At 40.4% G+C, this 25,757-nt stretch overlaps 1 protein-coding gene across 3 annotated transcripts in view; it reads left to right on the forward strand.

The window, feature by feature from the left end:
- Positions 1-25,757, forward strand: part of st6galnac3 (ST6 (alpha-N-acetyl-neuraminyl-2,3-beta-galactosyl-1,3)-N-acetylgalactosaminide alpha-2,6-sialyltransferase 3) — a 102,540-nt gene that overhangs the window by 17,164 nt on the left and 59,619 nt on the right. For 2 of the 3 annotated variants that reach the window (XR_007944159.1, XM_022209607.2), the window contains exons 2-3: positions 16,295-16,489; positions 22,651-23,060. Coding sequence is in view for 2 of the 3 variants with exons in the window: in XM_022209607.2 (XP_022065299.1) it covers positions 16,295-16,489; positions 22,651-23,060 (605 nt within the window). In the remaining variant the exon portion in view is untranslated. Of the gene's footprint in view, positions 1-16,294; positions 16,490-18,308; positions 18,475-22,650; positions 23,061-25,757 lie in introns of those variants that run through there. The other variant, XM_051952924.1, reaches the window with a different exon arrangement.

The raw sequence follows: 25,757 nt of genomic DNA on the forward strand, positions 1-25,757 counted from the left end.
GCTCTTCATGGTGATTATTAATCAGTAGAGGTACGTCTGTTAGACTTCCTCTTTTGTGAGAGGAAGAACCTGCTACTTCTCTGCTCACATGGCCCAGTCAGCTGGTACTTACCTTATTTTGTATTTATTTCATATTTGGCTGGGTGCTTTAACTGTTACATCATTTTCTGCCTTCTAAACAACAACACGTTAGCAGCGCTGAGGATGAAGTGATTCTGTGCTTAAATAAACCCTCAAATGTTCTTTGACTTTCTGTGAGTTCATTTCTAAACAGCTGCAGGCTCCCTTAAACCTTCTATTGATTGACTGACTTCACTTCAGCTCCTGTTGAAGTTTCTGCAGTTTTTGTTGTACAGTTGAAGACGACAAAACTTTTCCAGTCAGAGCGATGCAGAATCTGTAACCTGGAGGTGTCGTCGTCCCTCTGACGGCTGAAATCCAAACAGATTCCTTTTATTGCTTCTGTCTCCGCTTCCAGGAGAACTTTCCTCGTCGGACACATTTGCTGGACAAAGAAGACTTTTAGGGAAATCTCTGGACTCGGCTGAGTGATTAGGGGAGTTGGCGTGTTGGCTGTTTGTCCAGCTGATGATGTTCGGCATCTGTCTCCTAAATCCTGCCAGATGCCCCGTGGGGTCGTCCTCTGGATATATATATTTATATAGACGCTGTGTGTAATCACTATCAATGAGATGAGGCTCTATTATGGACTTACCGAGGGATGCTATTGAGTTTCAAGGGAAATATCAGTTGCTAAATGTCAGTAATCCTGCTCTGGCATTTGGCAAATTGAAATGGATTTTCTGTGGTCGATGTTTTCCTCAACAGCCAGATTCTCGCTGCCGTGACCCTCCAAAGAGACGGAGGGAACAACTGCTGCTCTGCTCTAAACTTCTCCACAGAAATCCAAAGCTGTGCGTGCAGCATCTGCTCTCTTGTGCAAGTTGCAGTTAATTGTGTGTGTGTGGGTTTTTTTTGTGCTAAACTTTTCCTTGCCAGCTGCCTGCAGCCTGAAGTTGGAACATCTGTGGAGGATGGAGAGCAGCTCGTGCTTTATTGTACAGTAGCTTTGTCCTTGGCTGGTCTGGTCTGCCCGGCGGCCATCTGGACCAGAAGAGCCGCCCTTAAAAGCTCCCACGCTACAGACGGATAAAGCTAAAATGACTCTTGTTATAAGTGAGCGGCAGAAGTTATTTTCTGGGATTGGCTGAACGCCGGGAGATATTCTGGCGAGACGGTCCGACTCACAGCTCTCTAAAAATAGAAGTGGTAGATATCATGGAGCGGGCAGCGTTTAGTCATCATTTTTCTCATCATGAAGCCCAATGCCTGCAGCAGGTGGTCTGAAATGTGGAGCTATGCTGCCTTTATAGCCGGCTGGGGTCGCTCATTTGTGTCTTTTAACCCTCGTGTCATCCTGAGGGTCAAAATTGACCCGTTTTATAGTTTGAAAATGCAGGAAAAAAAAATATTTTCGCACTGAAAACTTCCATATTCTCAACATATTTGGGAAATTATTGATCATTTTTTGGTGGAAAAAAAGAGATGTTAAAAAATATATATTTCTGTGAATGTTCTTAAATAAAATATTAGAAGTTTTAGTGACATATACAGAATCACATGAGATGTTTTTAGGATTTATTTGCAGATTTTTACAAATTTTTTGTAAATGAAGAGGAATTTTCTTGCCAAATTTGGGGGATTTTTTTTAAAATCAAACTTTTAAGGAACTACTGGATTTTTCTTCCTGAAGGTTTTGCAAATTTTCAGAAATTTGGGGATTTTTTTGCAGAATTTTTGGATTTTTTTCATGCAAGGAAACTATTTTTTGGTGCTCATAAATGAAGACAACAGGAGGGTTAAAGCACGTCTGCTGGTTGGAATCTTGAATTTAGTAAAAAATTAGCAGCTGGGATGCAAACTGGAAAAAAAGAGATGTTTAAAAATATATGTTTCTTTAAGAATATTCGGAAAAAATCAACCAAAATCCAGCGAAAATCGCTGGATTTTGGTTGATTTTTTTCCGAATGTTCTTAAAGAAAATAGAAGTTTTACTGATATATGTGTAATCACTTTAGATATTTTATATATTTTTATTTTATATATATTTTTAGGACTTTTTTTGGCAGATTTTTACTCATTTTTTGAAAATACTTCAAAGTCAAAGTCAGCTTTATTGTCAATTCTTCAATATGTATATGACATACCAAGAGTTTAAATTACATTCCTCTCTCTTTGTGCAACAGTAGACATTAAATAAACACTTAGAAGCTTCTGAGATTAAAGAAATAGTATAAATTTAGAAATGCAATGTGCAAAATAAGATATAAAAGGCAAAAACTACGTAAATTAAGAACTAGAGAGCAAAAAACTTACAAGATTTGCCAAATTTGGGGGAATTTTGAAATAAAACCTTTAAGGGAAACTTTTACGGAATTCGTGGAATTTTCTTCCTGAAGGCTTTGCAAATTTTTATAAGTTTTGGGAACTTCTTTGCGGAATTTTTTGGATTTTTTTCAGACGAAGAAACAATATTTTTTGGTTTTGGGGAAAATATAAAAATGTGATTTTTTTTTCTGACAGATATTGTGATTTAATTCACAGTGTCACTATCAGGTTTAAGATAATAGAAAGTATTAAAATAATAGTTTTAAAACACGTGGATGAGCATCAAAAGTTTAACGTCTGCTGCAGAATAAAGCAGGTTTGGGTGTTAAATCATGACAATGTTACGTTAGTGGAACCATGGCGGGCATGAATAAACAATAAATAAACTGAGTAGGGCTGGGCCCGAATATCCCGAATATCCGAATATTCGTTAGCTAAGTTTGCTATCCATTATTACCAGGCGTTATGTTTTAGACGTTACCAAGCGGAACGAATATTCATCGTTACTGTCTTCCCTCCACCACATTGGCTCATATCGTGTGAAAAAATGGACAAACCCACTGTGGAGAAGTGAGATTTTGATTAATTTGCTGAAAATGAGTGTGTGGAACCTTTAAGAAAGCACATAGATAAAATGCAATCATATCAAGAAATCTTCACAAATTTGAAAATTTTTTTGGAGCATTTACAAAAATGCTGCAAAGTGGCTAAATGGCCGAATACAGAGAACACAGTTAATGAGAATCACTGCCAGGTTAGTAGCATATATCTGCAAAAATATGTAAATAATCCAAGAATGTTTAAACAGATTTTTTAAAACTAATTTCCTCTCATTTTCCAGCACCACTGAGACTCATTTCTGTTGCATCCTGTGCAACATCCTGTCTCATATGTGTGATCACATAAACATATATGTCGATGTGATCACCCCCTCCTCCCCCCAGACCAAAATACTGGAAGCTCGTCTCTTCCCTTTGCCTTCGGCCCACTTCGACTCCTCCATTCGTGTTTCTTACCACCACCTGAATGTCCGGGTTGCTGCCGACTCTGACGTCACGCTTCACTTCGTTGCATAAACACAAGACAAGATGCTGAAGACCTCTGCTGTTTGGGAATTCTTCAGTTTAACTGAAGACAAAACGATGGCAATGCGCAAAATTTGCGTCTGGGAGACCAGACGAATGGATTCGAATATTCGGGCCGTCTCCCCCACATCACCACAACTAACTACCCCCCACCCCCACCCCCACATCGGGCGGAACAAATATTCGGATATTCGTCTTTAATAGGGCCCGAATATCCGGAGACCAGAAACCACTATTCGGGCCAGCCCTAAAACTGAGCAATAATCAAGATTCAGTTTCAATCTGCTCAGATTTCATTAAGTTGAATTACAGTATTATTATTATTTTCATTATTAATTATATACACGTTTTCAAACTTTAAAACAGGTCAGTTTTACCCACAGGACGACAGGAGGGTTAATGTTGTGACTCTGAGGAATAACTGAGGCTTTAAAAGACAAACTGGAATAGAAAGTAGATTTTCTTTAGAAACTGGAAGAGTCGAAGTATAAATTCGGTGGTTTGCGTTGTTGTGACCTTCAGACGACTCAGTGTGTCTTTCTGGGTCTTCATGGCGACACATCACCTTCCAGTCAAACCTGAAACCTTCAGCTCTTTGTTTCTGGGTTTCAGCTCCTCAAAGCACCGTGAAGAGCAGCTCCTTCCTCTGTTCTCTCCGATGGATTCTTCGTTCTCCTCCGCAGCGGAGCGTCTCCGAAGCGTTCCTCTGAACATATGCTGCTGCGCTTTTAGGTTTTGTTTTTTCTCGTCCTGAAACTTTGCAGCAGAGTGAACGCTGTGGAGTGTTTAATCCTTTGTACTTGAGGGGATTATGTTCCATTTGATATCAGATATGCATTAGTCAGATGGGTTTGGACTGCTTTCCTGTCGCAGTCACGCACACCACAACACGTGTGCAGAGACGCGCACGAGCACACGCTTAGCGCTGGCTCTGTGTTTCTGTGCGTCCATGGATGGGGTGTTTCCTCCTGATCCACCCCTGAAGAGTCTCATCCTCATGAAATCAAACAGATTCCTGTTTCTGGGTCCAGATTAAGATTCTCCGTGATGCTCGGCTCCATAATGATCCACTTTAATGCCAGCACAGTAGATTAGTGTTCATTTGACCTGGATTGAAGGATTTGCTTTCATATGTCACCGCTGATAGGGGCGTGGAAGCAGCGTGCAGCATCAGGACATGTTGTTGTTGTTGTTGTTGTTGTGCAGCTTCCTATTTTTACTCATGCACAGCCTATATCCTCTGCGTGGGTTCAGGGATTATTATCATGACTTCCTCTTCTACGGATTTGATCTATAAGCAGGAATGAGCCTCATCATTAGATCTAGTCAATGGAAAACGTCCAGGTGGCCATGGTGGTAAAACAACCTAAACTACGGAGCCCCCTAGGGGACATCCTTCCTGTTGTATTTTCTCTCCTTCCTGTTTGTGTTATATCCCTTCCTGTTGTACTTTTTCTCCTCCACGTTTGTATTTTATTCCTTCGTGTTTGTGTTTTTTCCTTCGCGTTGTACTTTCTCTCCTCCGCATTTGTGTTTTATCCCTCCGCGTTTATTTTTTAAGGAACACTTTTGTCATTTTTGCCCTCCGCCTTTATTTTTTAAGGAACACTTTTGTCATTTTTGCTGTTGACAAGTTGTTTTTCAAAGACGGAGTTCGCGTTCAAAGTCGAACTCCGCGTTTAAAAACGAACTCCGCGTTCAAAGTCGAACTCCGCGTTTAAAAACGAACTCCGCGTTCAAAGTCGAACTCCGTCTTGGGCCCGAGCAGTGTCACTCAGTCAGTCTGTTGAGCGTGCAGCAGGGGAGTCAGAGGACGGATTCCTACGGTACTACTTCCTGTCCAAACTTAGTTTGGAGGTTTGCTTTGCCTGGCACACCGGCTGATCATCACCTTGGGACATTACACGCCAAACGGTAAATAATTATGTTAATGAATACCACAGTGCTTCGTCTATTGTTCTGAACTCTGCTTATCTCAAGTCACGTTAGCCCTTTCTGTATTTATCGCAGTTGGACTGCTTCGGTTTGCATGCTAGCATGAAGCTAAAAGGAGCGCTCGTTTTTGTTCAGTGGGACCGCGCACGGGACGGTGCGCTTTTTATACATTCAGAGAAACAGTCGCGGTTTGGTCAGTAGAAACGTTGACAAAAATGAGCGCTCCTTTTAGCTTCATGCTAGCGTGCAAACCGAAGCAGTAATACAGAAAGGGCTAATGTGACTTGAGAATGTATTTGAATGAGAAAGTGTCTCAAAACTTTTGACAGAGGGTGTATATATTGATTTTTATGTGAATGTTCTTAAGAAACATTTTTAACATTTCTGTTTTTCCACCAAAAAATGTTCAAAGATTTCCCAAAAATGTTGAAAATGTGGACATGAGAAGTTTCACTGTGAAAATGTGTATTTTTCTCCACATATAAACTCTAAAATGGGTTAATTTTGACCCGCAGGACAACATGAGGATTAAGAACATTATTAAAAATGTGTGTGCAAAATACGATCTTTTTCAATAGAAAGAGAAAAAAGCAGAAAATATTTGAGAGGCAGGAGTGAGACATTTTGCTTTATTTGCTGTTTAAAAGCGTCCGTTGGTAGCTTAATCCTCTCAGCGCAGAAATAACTAAATATTATGGTGCATATTATTATATTCCTCAGCCCGACTGTTTCCCTGAGGCTGAGTCCCACACGGCTCATCACCAAAGGCAGGAATTCTGGTTTCTTCTCAGTTTTTGGATGTTTTTTTTGAGCTCGTGCTGTAAAGAAATTATAACTTAGTGAAGTCATTCAGGTTAAAGATATTCAAACTGGAACGGAAGCTGTTTTATTTGGTTTTATCTGGTTATGAAGAGCAGTGGCGACAGAAATGAATGGGATGCATTTTTATTTTCAGAGTAACTTAGACTGAAGTTTCTCTGGTGATGAATAATAATGATAAACTTTAGCGTTGACGTGCTGTGAGTACACCAGCGGACGTTTGGAGGCTCTCTCCAGACCAATAAGGTCCACTGATGCTTTGTGGAGATGCGGGCTGACAGCTGTGGGGTGACTGCCCCCTCTGCTGGCCGCGGCTGGGAACAGCAGCCTGCAGATGAACCGTGGAGCAGCAGCAGCTCGGCCGCTCACACGATGCAGCGAATCAATGCAGCAAATGTTCAGGCTGCCTTAGCTCCCTAATGCACTGAAAGGAGAGATTCTTAAGATGCTGACTGGATAAAGACAGAGCTTTGTGAGGTTTTACTGACTTTCTAGGAGCCCTGCAGAAGGATCTGTAATTACTAAACTGCTGCTCTGGTAATTTAGTCTGGAAATCACTGAAGAGTCTCCTGAATATGAAGATTTCAACCTGTTCTCCACCTCCAAAATGGTTTTCACGGTTCTATTTTTATTTTTTATTGCTGAATTATCGCTGCTGCAATGCAGAAAACACTTTTTCGGTCGCAGAAACTCAAAGCCTTCCAGTTTAAAACGGCTTTTCATAGCTAGCGACACGGTGACACTTCATTGCTTTTATTTCTTTCAGATGTTATGTTTTAGTGCCGTTTTAGTGCTGTTTATTTTATTGTTTTATTGTATTTTTTACGGGCTGCAGAGTGGGGTGGTGGTTGGTACTGTCGCCTTGCAGCTAGAAGATGCCGGCCTTCCTGGGATCTTTCTGCATGAAGTTTCCATGTTCTCCTGCACATGTGTGGGTTTCCTTCCACAGTTCACCATTCTAAATTTGCCTGTAGGTGTGAGTCCCAGATAGCAAACTATGGGTGAATCAATGTTGAATCTATGTTGAGACCTAACGTAGAAATTATAGAGAAAGCGCAAGGTTGATAAAATGTTGAGTCAACGTTTGCTTTTCAACCATAAATCACACTTTACCCAGATAGCAAAAGATGTGAAATCAATGTTGAATTAGGGTTAAGAAGGTTGAATTGTGGTTACGGTTGAAGACTGATGGTTGGATCAACGTTGATTCAACAACATTTTGTCAACATTGAAGTTTGTGTTTAAAAGATGCCATTGAATCTACGTTGTATTTTGGTTTAATTAAAATGTTTGACAGGTCAATGTTTAATTAATGTTGAATCTATGTTTGCAAACATGTAATCTATGTAAGCAAATGTTGACTCAACATTTTATCAACCTTGTGCTTTCTGTATAATTTCTACGTTAGGTCTCAACATAGATTCAACACTGATTCACCCATAGTTTGCTATCTGGGGTGTGATTGTTTGTCCTGTTCTCAGTTACTGTGTTGTTTTTGAGTTATCTTCATGTATTTTTTTTACTGTTTGGTCACCCTTTGGGCCGCTGTAAACGGCGACAGAAATAAACTTTGATTGACAAAAATCTCCCCTTCATAGAGCTGCTTCCATCGTTTGTCTGACCTACGGTCTCGTTCTGCTCAGCAAACAACAGAACAGTTTATAGAAAAGTTAAAACCAGCTGAACTGCTTCTGCTTTGAGTCCATTTTGCAGTCTCTTTATTTCAGCTGTAACTGGAAGAATGCTGGAGCTGAAGTGCGCACATGTAACGAGGAGAAGCCCGAAAGACACGAATAAATACCTCATGAATGGAATTAATCAGACATGAACGTGATCTAAATGCAGCAACATTCAGATTATTGCTCTTTGTCCTGTGGGTTTAGAGGGCAGCTCATGTGTGACGTGTAACGATCAGCGAAGCCTGCAGGGAAAGAAGAGTTTGTGATCTCGTACCTGGACGACTTTTGAAGCCAGAAATATGACACGAATGAAGTGTGGAGAGTCTGTGCTTACGCTGCTGTCTTATTGCCTTAGAGAGCCTCAGTAAGTCTTTAAAAGAGAGCAGGAAGACTGAGAGAAAGAGTCGGTAAATATTTTCTCAAACGCCTTAATTGAAATTGGATTTTAACTGCTCGCTGGACCGTGGTGGAGGAATCAGGTGCCAGCGAGGTAGTGTTTTTGCATTGCAAATGTAATTTTCTGTTTTTTGCCCATTGCCCAGGAGACCCTGGAAAATAGCTAGCAGATATGTTTTTTCATGAGCCATTTTCTTCAGGTTGAGCCTCTCATTATCGCAGAACCCATCGCCATTAGCGTTTTGGATTGAACTACAGCGTGTTGTTTACTGAGCCGTTATTCTTTGTGCAGAATTGTATTCTCTTCATGCCAGGATGGAGCCTGATGGAGGTGAAAGTCTGATTGCACAATATGACTGAGGGAAATAAACGGCTAACTTGCCTTGAATTTTCATTCATCAGCGTGTGAATTGAGCACGACTTGTTGATTATTCTGCTATTTTCAGATTTATTACCTATTTGGTGTAGATTAAGTAGTGATTGATACTGATAGTAATGCTTGGAGGGAAGGTTTAGATCTTTTTCTGCCAAAATACACCTTTCTGACAGAAAAAGACCTGCACTGAAAGTAGAAATGTATAAGTATTATTAGGAAAATGTAGTTTTAACATAAAATACCACATCAGTACGTTTATTACTGCTGTACACTGGGAACATGTTGGATTTATATAATGTGATGTTTTAAACAATCTGTTTGCATCTAAATAAGAAATTACACAATTTAAATGTTAATTACAGTATTTTTAGTCACACTATATTTAAATCTGGCATTTCAACAATTAAAATACAATGAATAAACCAACATTTAGCATTTCTTCATCAGAGGCTTTAGACCTTCTTCTGCATAATTTGCATAGAAACATTTACAGATGTGGGTGGACGGACTATTTCTAAAGGCATCAGCCCTGACTGTACTGCACTACACAGCCAAAGCACATTAACGGCAGTTTCAGGAGAAAAAAAACAAGTTATGAACAAAATCTGACTTTATAATGAGCCATTTGGCCATAAATTTGTTAAACTGTGGGTGGAAAACAGCACAAAAGCCGCACAAAAACTAGAAACAGATGTAAAAACCAAACTGCTTCAATGCTCTCCAGCTGTTTAAAGCTAACTGTTAGCATAAGCTAACGCTAATTCCGTCACTTTTTCTTCATCAAACTAAAATTTGTTATTCCAAAATGATAAGAATTACATTTCTTTTTCTCTGGATTTTGGTAGATTTTTATGTGAATGTTCTTAAAGAAAATATTAGAAGTTTTACTGATATATATGTAATCACTTTAGATATTTTTAGGATTTTTTTGGAAGATTTTTACTCATTTTTTGAAAATATTTACAAGATTTTTTTTGCCAAATTAGTTTTTTTTTTTTTTTAAATAAGCCTTTCAAGGGAAACTTTTCAGGAATTATTGGAATTTTCTTCCTGAAGGTTTTGCAAATTTTCAGAAATTTGGGGAATTTTTTTTGTAGATTTTTTTGGATTTTTTTTGTCAGACAAGGAAACAATATTTTCTGGTGCCCGTAAATGAGGACAACAGGAGGGTTAAACAATAATTCTATAAGCTAGATCATTAGTTATGATGGACAAAGCAGTGAAAATTTAAAAATTAGACTTATTTGTCGGAACTCACTAGAGTGAAGGCAGAAAATGCTTAAAATTAAAATCTCACAACTTTCTATTTCTTTTAGCTGAAAAAACTACAAATAATTTTCCTCAGGGTTGCTGTTGTTGAAGTTTTAGCTCCTTGCTTTCGCTGGGTATTTTAACTTTACTGTAATAATGGAGCTGTTTGCTATTTAATCAGCAGTGTTTTCCTTTTGTAGCAGAAAAGGTGGAACTAATTTAAACTATTTGGTATCCGCAATATGTTAAACTAAAGCTGCTAAATAAATGTTGTGGCGTTAAAAATGCAGGTTTTCTTTCTGAAATGCAGCGTCAAATAACACAACATGAATATACTGAACTTCCCTAACTGTGTCTGTACTCGAGTAAATTTACTTGATTACACGGCTGGCCATCGCTCAGTGTGTGAACAGCTGACGGCTCCGTTCGGTCATCGTCCCAAATGGATGGAGCGGCCATCAATAATGTTCTCCTCTTATATGTAATCTGGTCACACAGACTCGCTGCTGGAGAGACAGCAGAAGAATTATGGCTCTCTGGCGTCCAGGTTCCACCGATGCCACACAGAGTTTCTGTGAACTGAGATCGATTCCCCTCCGAGTGGGTTTTAGCACCTTTAAAAATAGCCCTCAAAGCTGCTCGGTCGGGGAGCGTTAAATGAAACGCCCCGACGGCTGCAACCATAAGTGGCACTGCAGTTAATGGCCATCATTGTCTGATCTCATGGCGGCAAACAAGGTCGTTGTGGCCTCATATGGAGTCATATTCCTCAAGCAAAATGTTTAACATTGACCGAAAGCTCTAATGGTGAAACTTTATAGCCGTCATCCTGCTGGTGTTAATGGTCCCGCTCGCTCCTTCCTCGGCCCCTCAACTTTCGGCGTCTCACGGCTCAACAGGCCGACTTGCGATCGCTGTGATGGATGGGCGAACGAGGAGAGGTGTCGCGGGTGTCGCGCTGGAGCTGCTGGAGGTTCAGCGCCCCGTGACGCCCAAGCCGAGCCTCCAATCGCCTCCAGACGTTGACACATCATTTCCCCCGTGATTTGTGGCTGCTTTGAGATCGAAGGAGACAAGGAAATTTTCCATCCTCGTGAGAACAGATGGATGTGGCAGCTCTGCAGACTGAGCTGAGGGCTGTATTTCTCCCCCTCCTGATGAACCCTCCTGCTTTAAAAGGAATTGGTTTCATGCTCCATAATGGACTCTTGATGACTGGCCATTACAGCACATTTCAGAAAACGACCTGCCACTTCTTTTTCCTCTTTTTTTTATTTGGATGACACGGAGCAGACTGACTGTCCTTTCAGGAAAGTGCTGCGTGTTATTTGTAAAATACTTGGAGTGGAAAAAATGGGATCTCTCATTTGTCCTCTTTGGTACTAGATCAAAGTTGAGACCTTCTGTTTGTGATCAAAGACGTCCAGTAATGCCATGAAATGATGCGTGATGTAACATGCATGCAACTGGTAAACTGTGATGCGCCTGTCAGCTCAGCAAATGGTCACCGTCTCCCCCCTCCGACGAAACAACGTATGTTTGATCTCATCCCGGAGCCGCCGGTGCCTCCTGGGGACGTTTGATGTTGGAGATCAGAGGTGGTGGTGGTGCAGCTCTTTGGCTGTGGGGGGCTTCACCATTACAACATCCAATCTTCTCACCATCAGATAACTTCAAAAGCGTCTGCCAAACACCACCTTCCTAAAAACCCAGAGTTTCCCACCAGTGCTGTGTGTTAGATTAGCAGCATGTTATTGAAGTTTCCTGGAAAAAAAAAAAAAAAAACATGTCTGGTGCGACTGAAATCTATCATCACCCCCAGGCTCTGAGATGTTGTAGCACACCACAGAGTTTTTTCTTTTTTCCACCCCGGTCTGATTCTTTCTCTCTTCTGTGCATTGATCTCCTGCCCTGCCCTGCCAATATCTTCTCCTCTGTGAGACCTTTCCTCGTCCTCTGTCTCTTATCCATTATTCATCGCCCTCGCCTCTTTCTGTCGGGCTGTAATACCTTTTACCGGCACATTTCTGCAGCGTATGAAACAATGCCGACCCAGCTGTTGCTTTAGCGGCAGAAAAGTAGATTATTGTGTTTATGCACAGCGAACAGGGGCCCTAATCCTCCGACAAGACAAGTCTACAGCCATGTAAGCAGCTCTGTGAGGTTTTATAAACAGAATAAAGAGACAGATCCGGTCCAGTGGTCTGCAGGAACTGGAAGGCCATTTGGGGAAACGCTCAGGGTCACACGAAAGCAAATCCAGGAAGCTACGAAACTGCTTTGGCTCAGACATAGAATCTTTGAATCTGCGTGTTGATTCTCATGTTTGGTTTGAGCTACATGCTAATGTTAGCATAGCATCAAACTAGCCCTTCAACTGCTCTTTGAGGGAAATGTATTTCTATTGTATTAAGTCTGGTATGTGTCAAATCAACATATGTTTAAAAATGGAAGGCGATGCCGTGCTTCCTGAGGATGGATCCCATAGGAAGTAGGTATAAGGAAAAAAGGAGAGGCTCTAAAATTGAACCCTGCGGGACCCCACAAGACAATGGAGCAGGGGGGGATTCAAAGACATCGAGGCTCACACTCATAGTTCTGCCATACAAATAGGTCCTAAACCACTGCAGTGCATTACCACTAATGCCCACCGAGTGCTGCAAGAGTCGTTTGCCAGGAGAATATCATTAAAAACCCGTAGCAGTGCTGACTCCGTGCTATGCAGAGTCTTAAAACCAGACTGAAAAACCTCCAATACATTGTGCTCATCTTGAAAGGACTTCAGCTGGACATGAATGACTTTCTCTAAAATTTTGGAAAGAAAGGGCAGCTTTGGATGGGGTCGTCCAAATGTGTTGTGAAAAGATCACATTATAACCCAAACCCAGGCATTTTCCTAAATTGAATCATGTAGTTTTGGTGCCTAAACGTACGTAAAACAATGAAAACTGAACGTGAACAACTTAAGCCTGTTGGTACGGTCCACAGAGGCGCACTTCCCAACATTGGAGGCTCAGTGGGCGTAAATGGTCACCTCGTAAGTGGAAATTCGCCAACTCACAGTAGTACATACTAAAACATGTTTGGTAGAATGTGAGCTGAGCCTTTTCTGTGTAATAAGAACATAAAAAAATAATTTAAGGATGTTTTTAAAAGGTGATAGTTGAGTGGCAAAGATATATATTCACATACAAACATATCAGATGAATTTTTATGCCGCATGCTGGCAGGACGTAGAGTTTACAGAAAAGCTGAATAGAAGGTCAGTCATACAAATCTTTTCCCCAGCACTTAAAGTCGATGCAGATTAGCCCAAACAACACTGCTGTAAGTCATGAGTGTAAATCCCTGAATTATTCAGAGGCCTAAAGACTCATTTATCACACGGTTTAGCTTGCTGATGATCCCCAGTGACTTTACAGTTGTCCTACACATAAAATATGTTTCCTGGTTTAATTACTTAACATATAATACCTAAACTAACATGCTGCTGTTCAGTGGGTTTAGTTTAACAGTTCCATCTGTGGCTCATTGTTTTGAAGGTATTTGGATAAAAAGTGGTAAAGTGAGAGAAGTTAAAATATCAACATCATCTGGGAACCATGAACGTTTGTATCAATCCGTCAGATAAATAGAGAGAGATATTTACCTCAATAAGCAAGAACTTTTGTTTTTTTATCTAATATCTCAAGCAAAAACAATCCTCTTGAAACCTTAAATATTCCTATGAAATTTTCTGGCAGTCTGTCCTTTTATTGTCAAAATATTTCACTTCTCCATCTGCTGGTGGCAATAAATGTGAAGTCTAGGGATAGCCAGAGTAAGAAGGGTTTGTCCTCCGGGAAATTCATCCTTTAGTCGCAAATGGATGTCACTCTAAATCAGAAACTTTAACCTGTCCATTGGTAACCAAAGTGAGGAAGATTTATCCTCTGGAGACCATGAATGTGTATTCAAAAATGTCCCAGGAAGTCTTCTTTTAGTTGTCAAAATATTCCACTTTTCGGTCTGCTGGTGGTGATAAATGTAGAGTCTGCTGATAGCCAAAGTGAGTAGGGTTTATCCTCTGGGAACCCTGAGCGTTGGGATACAATTCTACAGATACTCGTCCTTTAGTTGTCAAAGATCCACTCTGAGCCAGAAAGCTCAGTCTGCTCAAGATAAAATGTTATTGGTCAGATCCTCTGGGAGCCATGAATGCCTTTTTTAATTCACTGATTAGAAAGTTGCGTGTGGACCGACTGACTCCCATTCTTGGAGCTCTGCTGCTTGTCTAACATGACAGCCTCAGAGCTGTTTGAAAGCGTGACGAGTCGATCACATCAGAAAGATGAAACCGTGTCAACGAGCTGAGATTAAGTGCTAATCTCTGCAAATTGACTATCTAAGAAGGAGGAAGACTTCAGAGAGATCTTTCCGTTCTTGATACATTTGAAGTGAAGGCAGGAGGTTACAGCGAGTTCTCAGCCTTGGATGGAAAGCAAAATGACTGAATTCAACACTTTCTTTGTATTGCTGCTCAGGAAATGACTCCTCACAGAACAAGGACATTTTTCTCCCTGTTCAGACGGTTTTCTATCGACTCTCTTGAAATGCATTCTTATGAAACCTCACTTGCCCTGTTTCGATGAGAAAGTTAATATTTTTATCTTTACATTTTGAAATATGCTCACAATCTTTACATCGGGTCATGAACACTTACTTTCTTCCAGAGATTGGACCAAAACCGATGAGTTTGTTTATTTAACAGATGTAGAAATGAACCGTTTTCAGTTCGCTGTAGTTTAATGATATGACTTAATGTGAAATCCTCTTGAATGTCTATTTATTGGCCACATGCATGACATTCTTCTCTTAAGTGTGTACATTCTCTGATACTGTGGGTTAGAGTCAGGCTTTCTGGAGTTCTGGAAATGCAGCATCAATGAACCTTTCAAGCAATGACCTATAATTTATCTGACTTGATTTAACCAGTGGCAGTGAAGCCTAATGAATCAGGAAACAACTCAGAGACAGTCATTGGAGCTTCAGTGGGAATGAACTGGACTTCTCTTAGGTTCTTGAAGACGTCTTAACGAACCTACAAGACAAGTCCAGATGTTTCTGCTGAAGCTCCTACGATTGCTATGACCTGCATGACTGAGAATCTGTACAGACATAGTGACAGTTAAGACCCAAGAAAGTGAACAAAATTTGTACTTCCTGCTTGTCAAGACTCAAGAGTTTTCAAACTAAAACAGGGTCAACAAAAGCGTTTCAAAAAGTGTCAGCTTCAGAGGGTTCAGACACTCCAGAGATGTGTGGATGATGGCAGCAAAAGTTCCATATTTTTAAAAACGAGAGCATATTAGTTTGGCTGTTGTCCTATAACGTACTGAGATTATTTCTGAAACACGACTAAACCACCTATTTGGAAGGTAAAATGCAGTAAAATGTGTTGATGTGAATGTAAACCAGGTGAACCATCGTCCTGTAAGAGTTAAAACATCAGACAAAATCAAAGAAATATGAATAATTCCATCTCAGATCTTTAGATTTTTATAGATGTTTCTGTTCAACCATCTCTCATTAGCCTTAAATTTGTATAACTTACAACATGGATATTTATGAAGGAATTTCAGCTCGATATTTCAAACACTTTCTGAGATGAATCTCTTTAAAAAACACCCACTTTCAGCATGTTTTATGCACACTGCAACTTGAGGCTGTTTACATGAATATCTCAGGAGCTATTAAAGATGAATTTGTTTTTTTGTATGTCATTGATTCAGAATTCTAAATATCCATAGTTTATGAGAAAAAAAGTTTCTAGCAAACCACAGATGGTCGTACAGAAAGCATCTGATGGAATAAACCAGATCTAAAATTCTGACAGAAATATTGAAGGTAGGATATAGACGTCCTGCATTTTTAAACAGATTCTGTCTCGATGAGTAAAAATGATCTGTGCAGTGTATTTACCGTGTTCTATTCTAGCGTATTAACTATATATTCGCAACTTTCTAACTGAAATAGTTGCACTAAAGCTTTCACTTCTTGACTTTAATTCTCCAAAGAATAAGAGAAAAATAAAGCTGAGGATTTCATTTTACGGTTTTATGAAACATTGAACTTTTGGAAAAACTTGTGTCTCTGTTGGGTAACTTGTTTTCAGCTCAGCGGTACTAAAAGTTTAAGAGACTTTTTCCGCTAAGCTTGATGTAATTCTTCCTTTTCAAAACTATGGTGCACCTTTATGTGTAAAGTTTGTCTTTAAATGTGCACTGGAGTTTCCTTTTGTCATTCTAGCCTGTACACTTGCTTTTTTCTGTGATGTTTGTGCATTAGTCGGACTTGTCCTGAACTGGTTTTCTGTCCATCCACAGAGGAAGTCGCTGATCGCCACCAGTCTGATCGTGGCCGTCTCGCTCTTCGTGGTCGTGGTGAACTACTCGGAGAAGCCCTACTTCCTGCTGCAGCCGGTGTTCGGCCAGACGTTCAGCAGCCACTGGATGTTCTCCAAGCAGCCGTACAAGGCCTTCAAACCTCACCTGGGTTACGTCAGCATCCCCAGACAGGAGGTGAGCCGCAAACACACACCAGCAAAGAAAAACTCCAATAAAAGACTTTTATTGGCAAATTTACTCCCCAACATCTTTCAGTTCATTGTTTTCTGTTTTTTAGCCACATTGTCAGTCATAAAATCTCTGATTAACCAACTTTCTGCTGTCTGACCAGCAAACTTAGTGAACATAGTGGAACATTTAGCCACTAAATATTTCTTTCAACAGTTAGTGAAGACCAAACCAGAGTGAAGGTGATTACTTCACCTTACTCCAAATCCACGCTAACCTTGCTCTGTATCTGCTGGATGTGTTCATAGCAATTATTAATCAGCAGGTTCACAGGTGTCGACTGAACAGCGAGGCGGTTTGGGGTTCCAGTCGGTGCTGGATGATCTTAAGGGAGGAAAACGTAATTTTCTTGACCAGAACTTCTAAATATGCATCTTTGGTCCACAGACTGGCATTTTTAGAGTTTAATCAATGAGGAGCTTCAGTCTATTCAGCAGCTGCCAAGCACATTCTGTGCACCTTGGAGGATGTTTTCTTCTCACATACGTCTTACTTTGTGAATCATTCTCCTCTGCAGTCTCCAGGTGATGTTTTACCGGAAACCTTTCCTACATTTGTCATATTACATTGTGGGTGTCATTCCTGCATCAAACATGAGTAACCTTTTCTCTTCATTAACATTAGCCCGTCAGCACTCAGCTTCCCCTCCATAATGACGGAGCATTCAGAGACACTCAGGCAAACGCTGCTCCTCCTTCAGGATTTTCATCATTCATTATATCAACTCTCTTTGATGGATCTGAAAACGCCTGCTTGATGTCTCCTGTGTGCGTTATTTCTTTGTAATTCCAAACCGCCATGTCCGTGATCCTATTCTTCTGCCTTCAAACAGCTCTGTGCTGTATATTCCCCGCACAATTTATGGAAATTGAAATATCAAAGCCTTTTAATTCCCACCACATCAAAATGTAAAAACCAAGCTGCGTGTTTGTTGTTCAGTCTGGCGGTTCTGTACAAGAAAACCTGATATTTTGCATGCAGTGTTTCCGGCTGACGGGAGAATGAAGGATTCACTCGTTCTGGAGTCTGGATTTGGAGCTGCAATGGATGCGCTGGTCCTTCACCAGAAGTGGATGCCTTATATTCTGCAGGCTGATATTGGCAGATTAATGTGGGGCGTCATCCTCGGCCTCCGGAGAGCTTCATCCACACAACATGGGCCCAGAGGCAATCAGGCCTTACAGCAATCTGTACGTGAGCTCCTCCCTCTGCCTCCAGACAAGCCTGCTTAAATCACTGCCCTCTCCCCGTGGACTTTCATGGAAATCAGGAAAAGACTGGCAGCTTCTGCAGACTTAGACCTCTTTTTGGCTCAGATTCCGCCCCACTAGTGAGTCCTCTGGAGTAGAAAGAGAAAAGGCAGCGATCGGCCTCAACACGAATGTCAGAAGTGGTTTGAGTTGAAATTTCTGGCAAAGAATGGACAGAATTGCGAAGGTCTGGTCAAGGTGATGCTCCTGTATCTCCGCTGTGCCGCATGTCGTAAGTGATAACGTCCGGAGTGAAGGCCGGCTGTGCAGCTGTCAGCCTCCGTTAAGCACACAGCAACACCTGAAGAAGCAGTAATATTTCTCCCGGACAGTAAGGCAATCTTACACGATCCACGGCGAGGTGTCATTCGAGGTGTTATAGACCTCTAGCGAGCATATATAATGCATAACCCGGCAGCCTGGGAATGGGGAGCCTTATTTTCCTCATTTGATTGAGTCTGTCTGCAGGCGTGATAAATCGTTGCTGCTCCGCTTTTCAGGAGAAATAGAAAACATTTGTCTTGTGGCACTTTACATTCATGCCTCTGGTCTGTCGCAGGCCCAGAGAGAAACTCAATATTTTCATTTGGAACCAAACGTTTTGAAGCCAGGCCCTTAGAAAAGCACACAATAGCCGACATGATGGGAGAGTACTTCTATTCTGGATCACCGTGGATAATGGTAATGAGATATCCTCTGGTTTTGGACTGTGTGCCAATGGATGGTCATTTAACCATTATTATAGAGTTCATAAAATCCTCTCTAAGCTATTATTAGTTACCCGCTAGTTTCAAAAATGTGAAACTGGGTTCTACTTTCAAGACTTCTTTTAAATAGTATGTCTTTACAATTAAAAATAACAGATTTAGAAGATAAAATGATGAAATAAATGTACCTACCCAACTTTTGTTACCGTACACAAACTTACTAGCAGCTATGTTTACCCTCCCAGTTTAGTCTGTTAGCATGCTTGTAGCAACAATACTAGTAGCTGTCATGTTTACCCTCTCAGTTTAGCCTGTTAGCATGCTAATAGTGAAAATACTAGCGGCTGTAATGTTTACCCTCTCAGTTTAGCCCGTTAACATGCTAAAAGTGACAGTACTAGCAGCTGTAATGTTTATCCTCTCAGGTTAGCCCGTTAACATGCCAATAGTGAGAATACTAGCAGCTATAATGTTTACCCTCTCAGTTTAACCCGTTAGCATGCTTATACCGACAATACTAGGAGCTGTAATGTTTTAACTCTCAGTTTAGTCCGTTAGCATGCTTATAGCGACAGTACTAGCAGCTGTAATGTTTACTGGCTTAGTTTAGCCTGTTAGCATGCTAATGGTGACAGTACTAGCAGCTATAATGTTTACCCTCTCAGTTTAGCCCGTTAGCATGCTTATACTAGCAGCTATAATGTTTACCCTCTCAGTTTAACCCGTTAGCATGCTTATACCAACAATACTAGGAGCTGTAATGTTTTAACTCTCAGTTTAGCCCGTTAGCATGCTTATAGCGACAGTACTAGCAGCTATAATGTTTACTCTCTTAGTTTAGCCTGTTAGCATGCTAATGGTGACAGTACTAGCAGCTATAATGTTTACCCTCTCAGTTTAGCCCGTTAGCATGCTAAAAATTGCAAATATGTAGTTATTATATGTATTTTAAATAAGCCAAAGTTGTGAGCAAACTAATATTTTGAAGTTCAGTTTGTTTACTGTTAGTACAACAAGACTTTCCCCAGTGGAGCTTTTGGAATTAATCAGTTTCCTCCACACAGACGGCTAAAGCTAATCAATTAATTTTTAAGCAGAAGGACTTGCAGGTCCCAGAGAGGCGTCTTACACTGAGATACCTGGCATGTTAACGTAATAATTATTGCTTATTAATTAGTCGTGTTCAGAGGAATGTTAATGAACATCAAGGTTAAGTTCAGACCCCAGTGCTACAATTTAATGATAGCTGTGTCCCGGCATTAAGGCTGCTTTAATAAATAACCCACTTTTATTTTAAACACACTCATGCATCCAAATCAGAGGCTTTGCTGAGTAGATTCTGTTCTTATCAGAGAATTATTGGGATTATAAAAGTGCTCTCTGTTTGCGATTACTGCACGCTTCGCTCAAACGGCACCGTCCAGAACGTGGAACTGGAACATGAATCTCGCCTGAGGAGGCTGTAACTTTTTATTGATTTAAAGGACATAAATTCTGGGGTTTGCTGGGAGCTGGATTGCAGCACATGCTAAATAAAAGTGTGAGGCTTTTATTCCTTTGATGAGATTTTATACACTTCCTGTTATTAGAAGCAATGACATTCACTGCTTTTTATTTATATTTGTGTGGCTGTAAAACCAATTGAACCCTTTTACTGCAGTGCAGTGCTCTTTTAATCAGTTTTCTGCTTTAAACAGCTGCAGGTAAAGCTGATTTTTGTCACTAAAAGCTTTGCTCAGGGGCTCCTCAGCAGCACCTTTGCAGTTTAGATCTTTAAATTTATGAGCCAGTGTTAAACCTCAGAACACTCTAGGTGTAAACTAGGCAACAAAACAGCACTGAGAACACATTTGGAGCTATTCCTTGTTTTATATTGATACACAAACTAATATTTCAAACAGAAAAGTGACACAACTAGAGAGCCAAGGTGAGCAAACAAAAGAAAAGTGCTACTGCTGGAGCAAAATTAATGAAACCTGTAAAAAAAAAAAAAAAAAAGCAAATCTTATTTTCACTGCAGTAAAGTGGTCTTTTAATCAGTTTCTGCTCCATACAGCTGCAGTTGAAGCCATTTTTTTCCGCTAAAAGCGTTCGTCAGGAACAGGTTTCCAACGTCCAGACGTGTCCCAGTCAGTACCCTCAGAAAACAGCCAATCTGAGTGCTGAAAGGCGTGATGGAGTTATGAGAACGATGGACGAGCTGCTGACAGCTGAAGGCCACACTGATGTGTGCTTCAACCAGCCAATAAACGGAGAGTTAGCAGTCCAGCTCTACAGATCATTCCTTCACCCATGACTGGATCCAAAAGGCTCTGCCGGAGTCGTTTATGCAGGAATTACGTCTCAGAACAAGGAGAATCTGCAGTGTTCTTGTGCTGCTCTCGTCTGGTGGGATCCTGTTTGCTCCTGAAGCTCCTTGTTTGTTGATCACGCTAGAGAGAGTTTACGTTTCCTGTCACGCTGCAGCAAAAACCCCATTATGTATTCAGACCAGTGACATTGCAGTTATTCTCCATTAAGCAGATGATGAACAGGGCTTAGTCATGACACGGTGCTTTTTCTTTTCTAACTTTGTCTTGCTTTCATTCACTTAAGTGAGTTTAATCTCATCAAAACAAACCGAGCATATTAGCTTCAATTAGTTCAATCTCCCATTTCGGATTCAGAGGAGCTTTCTTCCTCTCCTGGCAAAGCGAAGCTAAGAGCTCTTATTGGAGATACATTACAAATCCCTCCTGCTCCAGTAAATATAATAAGATGTATAAAAGTATACACTAAGACAAATGACTCCGAGTTTCTTTGCTCTTCACCGTTACAACCTCTCAGGTCCCAAATTCAATTAAGTTAATCTGTGTTAGTTCTGGCCCAGTGTGACTCCAAATAAAACTAAATTATAGAGGCCAGTAAAACTCTGAGATTAATAATTACCAAATGCATTTTATTTAATGTTCTGACCACACCAGCCTCCTGCCAAAACATCACTTTAATATTGTTATTGAATACACCACAAGTAAAACATCATGAGATTAAACATCAGCTGCAGCATATATCAGCAGAAAACCACTTATTCAGGATTAAAAATGAATTAATTTAATTAGAAGAACGGGAGAAGATTTATCAAAGTCTAAGTCTTAATGTGATTTTCGTCTTTAAAAAATTGTATTGTCTTTTTTTGCAAGTTAGTGAAGAAAAATTAGGATTAGTGACAAGAAAAAAATAGACTCATTTGAAACTTCAGCAGAAACAAAAACCGACACTTTTTATTAAGAATTTAATAATACAAGGAAGACAGAATGTCCATATTTAAATACTCCACCAAGGAGCAGATGATTAGCATCTGTCTGTCTGTTTTCTTTACGAACACTCACAAAATTCACAATTTTTATGTGAATGTTCTTAAAGAAAATATTAGAAAGTTTACTGATTTAAATGTAATCACTTCAGATATTTTTTTGGGGGGGGGAGATTTTTGCTCACTTTTCATGGATTTTTTTGGAATTTTTCTACTTAAGATTTTGCAAATGTAAAGTTTGAAAATGTGGAAAAAAATATTTTTTCACTGTGAAATTTCTGATGTCCATATTTTCAACATTTTGTCACATTTTGGTGGAAAAAAGAAGAATATAAAAGAAATGTTTCTTTAAGAACATTCACAAAAAGTCAATGAAAATGCAACGAAATTTGCTGGATTTTGGTTGATTTTTTTGTGAATGTTCTTAAAGTTTTACTGATATACATGTAATCACTTTAAATATTTTTAGGATTTTTTGGAAGGTTTTTACTCATTTTTTGAAAATATTTACAAGCATTTTCTTGCCAAATTAGGGGGATTATTTTTTTTAAATAAAACTTTTAATGGACACTTTTCAGAAAGTATTGGAATTTTCTTCCTGAAGGTTTTGCAAATTTTCAGAAATTTGGGGATTTTATTTGCTGAATTTTTGGATTTTTTTCAGACAAGCAAGCAATATTTTTTGATGCCTGTAAATGAAAAGAACAGGAGGGTAACTGTTTGATATTTAGGTGATGATGAATGCTGGGAGCCGTTTCTGACCCTCATATCTGACCTCTAACCTCTCTGTAGAGAGCAGAAAACACACCAACTAAATCTGACTTTTTGATTCTAACGGAGCCGTTTCCTCCTCTGCAGCCCCTGAAGCTGCACTGTGAGCTCTGCAGCATCGTGTCCAGCTCCGGCCAAATGCTCGGCCAGGCCGCCGGCCCTCAGATCGACCGCTCGCCCTGCATCTGGAGGATGAACAACGCTCCCACTCGGGGGTTTGAGCGCGACGTGGGCCGGCGGACCACTCTGAGGGTGGTGTCCCACACCAGCGTCCCCCTGCTGCTGCAGAAGCCCCAGTACTTCTTCGGCCAGGCCAACGACACCGTGTACGTGGTGTGGGGGCCGCTGAGGAACATGAGGAAGGACGGGAAGGGCATCGTGTACAACATGCTGCGACAGGCCTCTGAGAACTACCCCCATGCTCGCATCTACGTCACCACGGAGGACCGCATGAACTACTGCGACATGGTCTTCAAGAAGGAGACGGGGAAGGACAGGTGAGTGGAGCCGTCTGGGTTTCTCTCAAACATCAAACGTCCAGAGGGCTGTTCTGGAGAGATCAGTGGGTTAGCAGGTTGAGCTTAAAGTCAGAGTTTGCGGATCTGTTTTTGACCTGCTGGATCACCATGGTAACAGATGCTGCAGAGCTGACCTGGTCTGGAGCAGGTTCTGTCTGCTTTTTGAGTAGTTATCTTCTGCTGATTGTTGTAGATTCTGTTTTTTTCTGTACACCTGTTGATCTGTACGTTACTAAAACCACTGAATGAAGCTGTGTAGTTTCAGTATCGCACACTGGCTGGATCGTGTTGCCATGGGAACCAACATGTACTTGGTTGGTGATGCAGAAATCTTATCTGTTTTTATGTTTGGTTTGTTTACTGCTGGTACTGCGGCTGATAGAACACAGATTAGAACAATGATTATTTATAAGTATGACACAGAATATTCAATCAGTGACATTAGTTTCACTTTGATTTGTCCAAAAATTGCAGAATCTCTTTCATTATGGGACAGTGTCAGACCTAAAGGCACTTTAACCCCCCTGTTATCTTCATTTACAGGCAGCAAAACATATTGTTTCCTAGTCTAAAAAACAATAAAAAAAACAGCAAAAAAAGCCCCCGAATTTCTGAAAATTTGCAAAACCTTCAGGAATAATTCCTTAAAAATTTCCCATAAAAATTATATTTTAAAAAAATCCCCTAAAGTTGGGAAAAAATCTTGTAAATATTTTCAGAAAATGAGTAAAAATCTTAAAAAAAACCTTAAAATATCTAAAGTGATTACATATATATCAGTAAGACTTCTAATATTTTCTTTATGAAATTCACAAAAAATCAACCAAAATCCAGCGAATTTCGCTGGATTTTGGTTGATTTTTTTGTGAATTTCTTAAAGAAACGTTTAACATTTCTTTTTTTTTTCCCACCAAAAAATGTTCAAAAAATTCCCCAAAATGTTTAAAATGTGGACATCAAAAGTTTCACTGTGAAAATATTTTTTTCCCACATTTTCAAACTTTAAAACGGATCATTTTGACCCGCAGGACGACATGAGAGTTAATACAACATCATGTTTAAGTATATGAAGTTAAAGGGTAAACAGCTGTCAGTCAGAAATAATCAACTGATTAGTAAAATAAATATATTCGTTTAACAGTTCTCTACTAGCATCATTTGCAGCAGCAGCTTTTTACCATCATACATTTATTATTCCTCACAGTTCTCCATTAAAACAACCTGCTGACTGAAGCTGAACATGTTCGGTTTATTTAGGCCAGAATAGTCACTGGAAAGCAGCAGAAAGTTAAAGAAAGCTGAAAATCCTTCCTGTTATCTCTGACTGAGGTTTTAGTTTTTGTTGAGCCGACTCACAGAGAAAGCTCGACTCTGTTGAACCTGCTTCAGTTCATCCCTCCTGACATCCGCCGCTCCGTTCATATCGACGCTCCGCTCATTGCTTTGTGACGTTTTTTTGATCTCGTCTCTTCCTTTCACGAGGCTCCGTCAAAGCGCTGCTTCGCTTTGCCTCTAAAGAGGTTCTACACGGCACCGGAGGCCTTTTCTTTAAATGAGCTCTTATGAGCAGCCTCAGAAGGAAGGCTAGGTTACAGACAGAATCCAAATGCTGGTCTGGGGAGAATCTAGTTAATGAGGTGGCGGCGTCCTGGCAGTCCTTCTAAAGCCCTGGAAGCAGCCGGTGGGACGACGTCTCCGACAGCATCTCGGCACATTCTGAGATCCAGATCAGTGTTGGTTTCTGTGTGATGTATCGTCATGTTGAAGCGCTCGCTGTATTTTAAAGACAAACTCACCCGGTTTTTGCTTTTCCCCATGGCTTCCCCAAAGACAGCGGCAGGTTAATGACTGAGGGCGAGGCTGGAGACCCGCTGTTGTTTGGGATGAACCTCATTTCCGCTCAACTCCGTGTTCTCCTGCCTCTCCCACATGTCATCAAGACCTCTCAGCTTCTTAAGAGGATTACCATGTTGGGTAATAGGCGTAGCATCCTTTCCATTTCGGCTCCATTGTCTCGCTGTCATTCAGGACAACGAGGCTGACGCTGAGTTTCGTGTAGAGCGTCCGTGTTCGGCCCACAGATTAGGAGGAAGAATCTCATTACAGGACAGAATGCTGCCGGAGGTTCGTCCATATGTTGGTCTGTTCCCCATGTTTCTGTCTCAAACTCGACTGCTGTGTTCAGCATTGAGAGCTAGCCGGTGTCCATGGAAACGGCTTTAAAGACAGCAGCTACACATTTAATGTAATCAGAGGGAGAGGAGTGAATAATTGCTGTCATTACGTTGAGCTAATACGGAAGATACCACCTGCTGAGCCGTACAAGGTAGGAATGAACTCTGCACTGGAAAAAATGCCCCTGTCAAAACAAGAAAAAAAACTTATTTCAAGGAACTTTTACCTTGAAATAAGTGGAAAAAATCTGCCAATAGAACAAGTGAAAAATGGCTTGGTAAGATTTCTTGAAATAAGATATAATATTTAGAATATTGAGATCTCACAATTAGCTGGGAAAACTTATTTTAAACTATATTTTACCAGGATTGTCAAGCTTAGGTGTCTTAAAATAAGCCAGATATGCTAAAAAAAAAAAAAAAAAAAAAAAAAAAGAAGAAGCAGTTCTTCACTCAAAAATGGATTTTTGCTTTCATGAAACCTCCCAATTTAAGATATATT

The sequence above is a fragment of the Acanthochromis polyacanthus genome, chromosome 9, assembly GCF_021347895.1.
Source record: "Acanthochromis polyacanthus isolate Apoly-LR-REF ecotype Palm Island chromosome 9, KAUST_Apoly_ChrSc, whole genome shotgun sequence".
NCBI classification, from domain to species: Eukaryota; Metazoa; Chordata; class Actinopteri; family Pomacentridae; genus Acanthochromis; species Acanthochromis polyacanthus.